The sequence below is a fragment of the Chaetodon trifascialis genome, chromosome 15 (genome assembly GCF_039877785.1).
Source record: "Chaetodon trifascialis isolate fChaTrf1 chromosome 15, fChaTrf1.hap1, whole genome shotgun sequence".
NCBI classification, from domain to species: Eukaryota; Metazoa; Chordata; class Actinopteri; order Chaetodontiformes; family Chaetodontidae; genus Chaetodon; species Chaetodon trifascialis.
Window position 1 is genome coordinate 9999267 of NC_092070.1, and position 11123 is coordinate 10010389.

Consider the following 11123-nt stretch of genomic DNA (forward strand, 5'->3'; position numbering starts at 1 on the left):
GCAGTTATAATGTGGTGGCCCAGATTGGGCCCACAGGCCTTGCTTTAGGCTGCTGCTGGATAGAGAGCAGAAGCTGATGTTGTTGAAAAGTACGAAATAAATGAAATACAGATGGAAAGAATGGAAAACGAGAGAGAGAGAGAGAGAGAGAGAGAGAGAGAGAGAGAGAGAGAGAGAGAGAGAGAGAGAGAGAGAGAGAGAGAGAGCGCAGATGGAGAGTCTGTGAAACGGAGAGGAAGGCACATAATACAGTCACAGAGGACCCTGCTGTCAGGTGCTCCTGCTGGCGACATGTGTGGAAACACTCAAATGGACAGCAACTGCAGTTGTTTTGGGAAGGTAGAGTGTGTTTAATTCATTGTGTGTGTGCCGTCCCAGATTTTCCCGCCCTGTCCAGAGATTTGAACCAATTTTCTGTCAAATTAGCTTCAGCGGCCGTATATGACTCCAAAAAGAGAGACGCAGTGTCCACATTCAACACATGGCAGTTCTTACAAAACTGCTCAATAAAACTGCACAAAACTATCTATGCACGTACATTTTTCAGAAAACTGATGTGCTCTTAAAACCCAGGGCTTGCACAGCACAGTATATTAAACCTACAGCCTGTCAATCTGTAGCAACACTGCTGACGTCCAGTGAGTGTCTTCATGTCTTTGTGACGAACACGCAGCTGCTCAAAGCTGCCAAAACCATGTGATGCACTTTACTGCAAAGAAGCATACAAATCAAGCGGCTTAGCACCCTTTGGATGTGCAAAGAATGTATGGAAATGTTTTCTTTGTCGCACAATGCCCGGCACACATGCAGCCGCACACACATAACACATACGGAATTATATGAACCCACAGACACAAATGCCCGCACATTCATGTGTGCACACAGACACACAAATACACACTAATCCTCAATACTTTCATCCTTATCTTCAAAGCACTTTTTCTATTCATTCTCTTCATTCTTAGTCGTCAATAATGTGACACAATAATAAGTGCCTTATAGATGTGAAAATATGCCCAAATCTCTATAATTTGGACAATTAAAGAGAATCATTTAAATTGTTCTTTATTTATCCGTCCTCTCCAAAAGTCTTCAGGACATGCTGTCTGAAATGTTGACTGTAGCACAGCAGCTCATCTCAGTTTAAAGAGTAAGTGAACTTGATTTCATGAATACTCTCAGGACTATAGCTTTAAGGACTTGAGCAGCATTCTCTGGTGCCATCTAAGTTCATGGGGTGCTGAATAAAGTCTTGTTGTTGGTTAGTATTTAGATCTGCATAAGATCCCTAAGATCCCACCTTGTCCCATAAAATGGGTTTGTTGGCAATGGAAATGGTTCAAAACATTTAACATCTTACATCAATAAACTAATTGTTACATCAATAAACCAATAAAGCTCAATTCAGGCTGCTTTGTCATGTTATGAGGGAAAATATGCAGTTGGCCTTTTAGATAAAGAACAATTAAAATGGTTGTAGTGATGCTGGTTATAGAGAAAAGCAGGATTTTAATCAAGTCTTTGGACCAGCTTAGAAAATATAACGGAGGGAGCGAATGATTACCAGTGACTCTGTCTCCTTCCTCAGCAGCTACTGTTGAGGAAGGAGGTACACAGTGGACCCCCGTTTGAAGTGTTCAATAAACAATAAGTAGACTGTGATAGCATTGGACAGTTTCCTGACATGTGTGAATGTGAGACTGCTACTCCGTGTTTTCTGAAAATATAAATATAAGAAAATGTTCTCAGTTTGTCTTGGCTAGAAAAAATGATTCGAAATTAATCGACAGCAGTCACCAGAGAGGGAAGAACAGGCCTCAGTTAACGTCTGCAGTCTGCTTCCAGTCTGACTGCAGTGTTTACCTCAATACTGTCCAGACAACGTTCCCCTTACAAACAGATAATCATGCATACTCTACCAGGAGACAAACTGTGTTTGTTAGTAGCTCCGGAAAGCTCAAGCAGTCCAAATATACAGCACCCCAAATACGCTTTCAGATGATGTACTTTTTGAGTTGCATTAATGTTTCAGGAGACCCTGAATTTCCTGTGAACCCAGTGTACGCCCCCCTCTGTCACATACGCATACAGAAACGCCCACTAATGGCCAGCAACATTCATTACGGCAAATTAAATTCAACTGGTCATACGTCTTCTGAGAAGACTATTGACATAATCTTAATATGATGTTCCTGTTTGAGTGTAATCATGATAAGATCAAACACACACAAACAGATAAAGAACAAAGACAAATGTTTTAAAATGTAGTACACGGTGATACCAGCTGCCTCCTGTTATGTTATGAAGGGTTACGGTTAGTCAGATGTTAAGATATTGAAAGATGCCAGTGGAAGAGTAATTCAGAGCGATAAGGGCACAAGAATGAAGGAACGAAACATTTTTCCCCAGCCTCTTATATCTCTCCAGGAAAAAAAAGGACCAATAAAATGGGGCTACGCAACACCAAGGTTGTTAGTATCTTTAGGGCAGAGTGTGCGCATGTGTGTGTGATGGGGGGGTGTAGTGGTGATGACCGAACAGCAGAGTCGACTTCCACTCAGGGAACTCAGGCTAATCTGACTCGACGCGCTGAACCCACTCTATTTTTATTCCCTACAAATCTCCCATTTTGCCCGACACTCACTCGTCCTGCTTTTCCCCCTCATATGTGGGTTATTTTCCTGATCTCCCCCTCTCTCTCTCCCTCCATTTGTTTCTCTCTGGTGCTGTTGGTATTTTTAACTCCATGGTCAGTGCATAGACAGTTCAAAGCCCCGATACATAAATATGGTATAAACATTCACATCTTCATGGACGCACACATGCTGCACAGCCTGCAGGATTCATCGTCTTTGCCTTGGCTTATCCTTTATGTGCTTACCTGACAGATATGACAGATCTGTCTGGAATGTGTGTGTGTATACATAGATATACTGCATGTACTGTGATGTGATGCTTCTGTGTGAATTTCACTGGTATAGTAAATTCAGGGTCAGAATGGAGCTTTTCAATTGGCACTTTTGTCAAACTAATGGTCTTGAATTTTCATCGTCATAATTTAACCATGTCTCTGCCTTTGTTTCCATCGTCTCTCATCCAGACACGGCTGCAAGAGACTACTACAAGAGCTACCCAATGGTAGATTACACCCACCGCCAGTCCCCTCCCACTTTCCAGCCAATCAACTTCCACCCCAAGGACAAGCCCTTCCTCCCACCGCCCGACATCCACGCGCCACTGGCCATCACCATCAACGCCTCCCAGATCCCCAAGCCTAAGATCTCTAAGACCAACACCCACCCGCTCACCTCCAGCTCTGCTTTCAAAGCATGGGACCCCAGTAAGAGCCACATCCAGCACCCGGTGGCCTCCCACATGGGCCTCCAGGGGCAGCAGCACCACCCCATCCAGCAGCAGCAGCACCAGCCGCTGCACCAGCAGAACAGCCGGCGCCAAGCCTACTCCAACAAGAGGCAGTTCAGCATCGAGACACTGCCCGAGCTCTTCTCGCAGCCGCTGAGCTACGGCCACTCGCCGCACATGCACCCCAAGCACAAGGGACTGCCCACCAACAGCAAAACAGAGGTCACAGTCTGAACATGGAGATGAATGGTTGAACACACAGAAGAGGAAACCAAGTGGAGTTTGAAGCAACTTTAAAAGAAATGCTCAGATATCTTTTATATCCACAGCCGTGACGGCGAGAGGGGAGCAAGCAAATATCGTGTATAATCTGAATTTTTTAATTCCTCATCATTGTTGACAACAGTAATAATAATGCGAGTGATATCTCTGTACTTTTAAGACCACTGGATCAAAACAGCAGCAGCAGATAAGCTGTGAAGGTGGTGGATTGGCAGGTGTTGGCTGTGACTCTTTGAACCTGGCGGCTTGTCTAAATAATTGAGTGGCCTCTCAGTGTGTTGGCACAGCTCTCTCCTCCTTCTCCTCTCAACCCCCTCACACCTCAACGGCACTCTGCACTGCTCTGTAGAACCACACCACCAGGCACAAACGTCCAAAATCCCACAAACCCCACAAACTACCCCAGACGGACTCTACCCACTTTTTCGGAGACTGTCAAAGAGGCTGTTAGGGGAGTGTTTCCCCTAAGACTTTGGCTCCCCATCAGCAGAAACAATGCCATTGTGTTGTCAGCTCCCATTGCCCTCCGGCCCCTCCGGAGAGTGAGATATCAGCCTGGCAATTCATACCAGAGAGGAGGGCGGGGGTCGGGGAGAGGGGGTTGGTTATTCATCTCATTCCAGGGGCAAATGAGATGAGAAGGATCTGAACCATGTACACACACACACACACTACACACACACACTACACACTTGTCAAAAACTACAGAAGGTTCTCAGCAGTGTCAGAGACCACAGGCACCCCCTACTGACAGACGCACACTTGTCTCTCGCCGCACTCATCCTCAGAAACTGGGGAAACGAAATAGAGAGCTCTCTTGTTGGCATTTGTAATGCTTTGTTGAACTGCTCGTTTCAGTCACTGTCTTCTGTGTTGCTGTTTACCTCTAAAGAAAACCTGGGATGTGTCGCGATGCCTAGAAAAAGAGTCCATGTAACCAGAAAGGTCATTACAAAGTCATTGCTTTCCCTCTTCCTCTCTGCTCCGCACCGGCTCTTGCAAGTTAGACTGGGTTTCTCTCAGAAGAATGTCAGCCGATGCTGCATATCGGTGCAGGTATTTGGTTGAACCAGGAACTGAAATGATTTGATGAATATGTATAGTGTATGTACATCCTCTAGGATCCACTTTACTGTGTTCAAGCAGCAGATCCACAAATTTGCGAAGACACGACTTCATTATCAAACATTAATGACTGACATCATGGAGTGTTTCTCAATGTGGGAAGAAAAAGCACCGATGCATTACAGGAACACCTTTTCCCAGCATGGCTAGTCTTAAATACAACTGTTCGATGCATGCGTTTACTGCTGCAATGTTAACATAATATGAGACTGAAACCACTTGCCAGTGCTTTGCAATTTTACTTCACTTCCTGTAGATGAAGTGCTTTAGCATCCACAAAAGGAATGACTGCTTGCATTTAAACAAAAGTCCATGTAATTCCTGCTTTGAATGCACTCAAATACTGTAAACACACTTTTCTTTGGCATGAAAATGGTCAAATTTGGATTGCATTACTTAGTTACGTGTTGTGTTATTTCACGGTGGAGTATTTCCAGAGAGCGTGGTGACCACAGGAACACCACCAGTTGCATGAGAGATGTTGTCGACAGTCTTTTTCATCTTTCCTCTTCCATTTGATTTAGCTCCTCGTCTGTGTCTGGTTCCAATTAATACGGTAATCCATCAAAGTGCAGTGACTCACAGTTATCCTCATAATAGTCCGCAGGATAATCCATCATTGCATTCAGCTTTTTGAGTTGCCTTAGATGACAGTTTAATTGATTAGGTCAGGCGGCAAGTTGTCCCTATGCAGTGAGCCATAATGGCCATTCCAGGCAGTGACTTTTTTGTGTTTGGTCAGACTAAACTCTACAGTCAAGATGGTAAGTGCAAACTTAGCATGACCCATAGAGTCACAATAGCAGTTTATGGAACTACACCGCATTGAAATATACCAAAATTTTCCTTAAAGACACCTTGGACAGAGCTGGGCTGAGTGACTGAAGCAATGAATAATGCTTTGTATGAGTAATGCGCAACAATTATCAGCACTGGTTATTGATGGCTTCAGTTCACAATCAGTATTACCTTTAAAAGATCTTCACACCACATGCTCTCATGTTCTCCTCCATCGTACAGAACAGTCCAACAGCCTGTGTGACTCACTGATTGAATTCACCTGAATTTGTTATCGTGAGAACACCAGCTATGCCGCAGTGCATATGCCTGACACATGCTATAGCACATCAGACAGGTGGTGGAACCTAATCAAACAGCAGCGCTTACCACAGTTACACACTATTTAGCACTTTATCACACTCCCTCTCTATTTCTGTTGCTCTCCTTCTCTTTTTCTGCTCCCCAGCAGACTGTCATCCCCCCCCCAAACCTCCCTCTGTGTATCCAAGTCCATCGAAGGGTTGAGCGATGATTACCAAGCACTTGTCTGGTGTTTGGTACCCAGTGCTCCAAGCTGTTGTAAACCATGATATTCTCCTCTATAGTCCTCTTGCATGTGTGCTCAGGAGGAAATATACACAAACACAGGCTAGGACATGAATGATCAATATATTACTCACATTTGGAGATTTGCAGGTGATCTTGTGTAATTTAAATTTTTGGACTCCATTGATTTTTCTTCCAAGCAGAAATGTCAGTCAGCCAAACTCCCCAATTTGCATCTCAATTTTATGGAGCTGTGAGTGTACACAAATAAAATGAGTGACGGAGTAAAACTTTAACGAGAGAGAATAAATTAGCAATATAATGCTTGTTTGTTATGCTGCAGTGGTTTCTCTACTTTACCTCTCCAAGATGTGGAAAACCTGTAAGGCAAGCTGTTGGAGCGGCGCTCGGAGCTGCTGGCATGCTTTTGTAATAAGGGATCAGCGGAGAATGGGGATCATGAATACAAAAGCATCAATGGGATATGCATGGTGTGAATATGCATCAAACACATCTGCGCTTACGCTCCCGCCAGCGCTGCACAGTATGTAATGTACCATGTTACAGCAGGTTTCTTCTCCATGGCTTCCCTGTCTCTTTGACTTTTATTCCCACGAGGTGCCACACTTTAAGTGGGTCACTTCATACGAGAAAAGTTTTCTGGCCTCTAAAAGCCCTACCAAAATATTCTGTGGGGTCTGTCCTTAATCACTCGGAATGCATTAGAGGTTGAGAACAAACGAGGAATGACAGCGAGTAAACAAGCAATATGCGTCAGTAAAGCAATAAGCGCCCAACCGTCCTCACCCTCTCTTTATCTCTCTGTCTGTCTGCCTATCTGGACCCTCCTCAGAGTTTAGGGGTGGGTGCTAATGAGGGTGCGGGCGTTAAAACCAAAGGGAGAGCTGAGCGAACGAATTGGCTCTGCAGAGGGCTTGGGAGCAGATGAAGGAGATGAGACAGAAAAGAGAAATGGGGTTGCATGGACACAGCTGATATGGCGATGGTTGTTTTTCATTCGGGTTTGCCTGGGTCATTTAAAAACATTAATTCTGGGTTTTATCTCTCTGATGTACTCAAACGACCAGCTCTCAAAAGCTTTGTGTGACTGTAGCTGAAAGGGGAAGTTGGTCTTTAATCTGAATCGCACAATTTCAACATTGTTATTGTTGCGGTTGGGTCTCGGGAGGAGCTGGACCCACTCGTATCCCTACAACACTGGCTGACCTAAGAGACTGGAGATTTAACTCAATGGCACCACTGGCTCCAGGATTTACAGTTTAAGACTGGAGTGCACGGGAAGTGCTTTGGGACAAACAGAGCCTGAGGACAGGCTACCAGCAAACCTAAAGAGACTCACAACTTCTTCTCAACTTTCCTCAAATTTTGTCGCCTGGCATGGCTCAAATCGATTGGCTGAGTTTAAACGAGCGCTGTGAGTGGCTGACTCTTGAATATCCTCTTGCTCTTTGGGAGACCCGCGTCGGAGGTGCCACGCTCACAAGACACAATCATGCTGATGTGCCGGAAAACACCTTTTAGTGTTAATTTCCCTGCGGTCGGGCATCCTGGATCCATGATTTTTTCAGCAATGTTGGATGGACTAGACCCCCTTCAGGCAAAGGCCTGCCTGAAAAAACATTTGCTAAAGCAGAATCAATTAGACTGAAAACGCCTCTGTTGAGCCACAGTTTTGCCTCTGTTGTGGACAATGTAAAAAAAAGAACACATGCACAAACATACATGCACAGACACACGAAACAAGACACGAGCCACAGAGCTGAAACACTAATTATATCTTCCGTACAATGTCCACAAGTTTGTGGTACAAAACAGGACCAAAAGCCTCGAATCAGGGGAAACTGAGTACACCTAACTGATGCTCAAACATCCCAAACAGTGAGAATGCCGAGACTGTTTTGGATCATCAGCTTAGAGTGCATTTACTCAATCTCTCCTGATTAATGACAGACTATGGCGCCACTCGCTCATCTCAGAGCTAACTGACTGTTGTTTGTAAAACTTCCTCTCTATAAAAGAAACAATGCAAGTATTCTACAACAGGTTATCTGAATGCAACCTGGTAGACATACTTGGGCTCCATGGTCCCTAGCAATATATAGGTTATGGTGTATGGTTCAATTGTTTCTTTGTTTTCTGTCAGTTTGTTTTTTGTACTGTGTTTTTTCAAGGATTAAGCTCCTGTGAAAAAAAAAAAAAGTTCATTTGACCAATGGAAAGTGCTTCCAGACTTTAGACTCATGGCTGCGCACCCTTCAACCCCTCCCCCCACTCACCTTACCTTCCTTTACCACCAGGGGATGTCAAATGTTTGAAGCTTGTGATCTTTTGAGTTCCATTGTATGGTATATACATGCACTCATGTATTTAATGTTAAAAGATATTGCATTGTATCCAAGTGCTTTGCCAACACATTAGCTGAAAGGTGAAAGGAAGATTCAGTGATTTCTTGTACAGCTTTTGCATCTGCAAAAAATGAAAAACAAACAAAAAAATAATAATCATGCGTTGTTTCATGATAATTTGTAATGGGCAGCAATAGGCTGCCTTGGATTGCTATGTATTACTTGTGTATATATGTATGCTGTACCACTTGTCTGCTGTGAAATTTGTTGACTACTCAGCTTATATAAGGGCTTTTTATAGATATAAAAGCAGACTGGGCAATCCGACGTCACTCTCTGTAACTCAAGACAAATTTCTCTCAAGGTTTTTTTTAGGGATGAAGGGAAATGAACAGAATTTTCATGCATACAAGATGCTATATAAATAAAGTTTTGACTGACTAACTGAAATGTCTATAGGCACTCATACGACGTTGGCCCATGTGTCCTGTTTGAATAAATCTTTCAAGAAATACATTCATTTGTTAATTGTACATGTGTGTGCAGGTTGTTTCTGTTCAGGAGGAGCAATATTTTAAGAAATGCACAGATAACCAACATTTTGTGACAAAGATCTGACTCAGACCATTAAAGGAACAGTTACACATATTGGAAAATAGACTTGTTCGCTTTCTTTGCCAACAGCCAGTCACAGCCAGTGATGCCTGCTTAGCACAAAGACTGGAAACAGCTGGCCTGGCTCTGTCCAAAGGTAACAAATTACACTTACCAGCACCCTTAAAGCTCACTAGTTGATGTTGTTTGTTTATTCCACACAAAAATCTAATTGTAAAAAGGAAATGTTTTTCAAATGCTAAATGTTAGCAGAAAATTCCTGGACACTTGTTATGACCGTGGGTACCCTGTTGATGGGCAGGGACCATAAACCACAACATTTCCAGTTAGTGTCGGGAGGGGGACCTCTGCTGGATGTCATCATCTCCCCGTCTATGTTTTCTGTCATTTCTCAACTGTCAGCTCTCAGAACGCCCAAGAAATAGTTCATAACCTCCCATGACATCCCATCACAACCTGTCCTTTATACCTTTTGGTTTTTGTATGGATTAAACAGACAAAAATGTGTCAATTAGTGAGCGTTAGAGTCGCGTGCAGGTAGATTTCTTACCTCTGGACAGAGCCAGGCTAGCTGTTTCCCCCTGTTACCTGTCTTTATGCTAAGCTAAAATAACTGCTTCTGTAACTTCATATTCACTGTAGAGTCAATACTCATTACTCAGTGAGCAGCATCAAAGGAAAAAAAAACTCTTAGTTATCTATTAAGCTGTAAAACTCAATTAATCTGCTTTATGGGACCTGTGAGGGTGTAGTGAGCAACCAACCAATCAACTGTCATCATGTTTAGACTAAAAGGTCGCTCTGATTGGTGGATGAGAATGCAGGACATCACCCTTCTCCATCTGAACCCCACCCACTTCAAATGAGTCACAAAGATCAAAACAAGTTGAAGAAATCTGTGAAACAACTGAAAGTGTTCGATCACTTTTGATCATTTTTACAACAGACTGGCGGCTGTGTTTAAATTGTCCAGCACAAATCACACTGAAAATACTAGATACCTTGAATCTTTTAAAGCATCAAAAGCAACCGGTTTTTGGTCTCACTATTTTTTGACATAGAACAGCCATGCAGAATAAATCCAACATGGAAAAGGCACTAAGCAAACCCTCATCTGATATTCATCAAGTTCCGGCTTGCGGCTTGTCAAAAAGAATCCAGGGAAATACCAAAAAATGAGTAACTGAAAGGAGAAGGGAAGGAAAGTGGGTTCAAGCCGGGGTAAATTACCACACTTCATCACAAAAAACCCCTAAAAGCACTGTTTGTCGTAGACTGATGATATAAACAAGCACAGGATTATCCAAGAATGACGGTTTTCCCCAAAATGTTCCTAAATAAAGGCCTGTGACGAACATTCAAGGCGGTGTGAGCAAAGGAGCGTCTGCTTCGAGCTTAAATCTGACCCAGTTTGGGAGCTCCAAAGCTTGATGCCACACACAGCATGCTTTCGGGTTTACCGGTAAGCGACACATATCAATACAGTTTGGACAGAAAATCCCCATCTAACAAAAAGATGGCTAAAATGCCCCCAACAGCTTATTGACGATAGCATCATCTGACTCTACCCAGAGAAGGCAACACCAGTTTCCTGATCAGGTGAAAGTAGCAGCTCCCTCTGTCTTCCTTCTCTCTCTCTGCCTCTCTTTCCTCCTCTCACGTGTTTGTCATACACAGCCTAAAGTCTGGATTTCCCAAAGAGGCGTGTTGCCGCTTAATTTGTTCTGACATCATCTGGGATTTGACTGGATGCGTATCCTGTGTGTTATGAGTGAGCTGGCAGTGTGTGTTTTAGAGCCCCCGAGTGCGTGATGTCAGCCGACAGCGTGTAAAACCTTTTGCGCCACCTCGTTTCCTGCCGCCTGTCAAAAGACCAATCCCTCCTGAGCGCGTGCACACCTAACAGAAGTAAAGCTCGATCTTAATGCATCATCAGTTAAAAGCCAGTTTAGTTAGTGGAGTGAGAGAGGATAAACATTTGCTGCCACAGTCAGTATGAATATTTTATCATTTAGAGAAATCATATTCAAGACTGCCGATTGTATT

At 43.5% G+C, this 11123-nt stretch overlaps 1 protein-coding gene across 1 annotated transcript in view; it reads left to right on the forward strand.

Moving 5' to 3' along the window:
• LOC139343445 (protein shisa-8) overlaps nt 1–3722 on the forward strand; it is an 86454-nt gene extending 82732 nt beyond the window's left edge. The window contains exon 5 of the mRNA XM_070981107.1: nt 3101–3722. Within this exon, the coding sequence (XP_070837208.1) occupies nt 3101–3597 (497 nt within the window). The 3' untranslated portion in view covers nt 3598–3722. The remainder of the gene's footprint in view (nt 1–3100) is intronic.
• The last annotated feature ends 7401 nt before the right edge of the window (nt 3723–11123 follow it).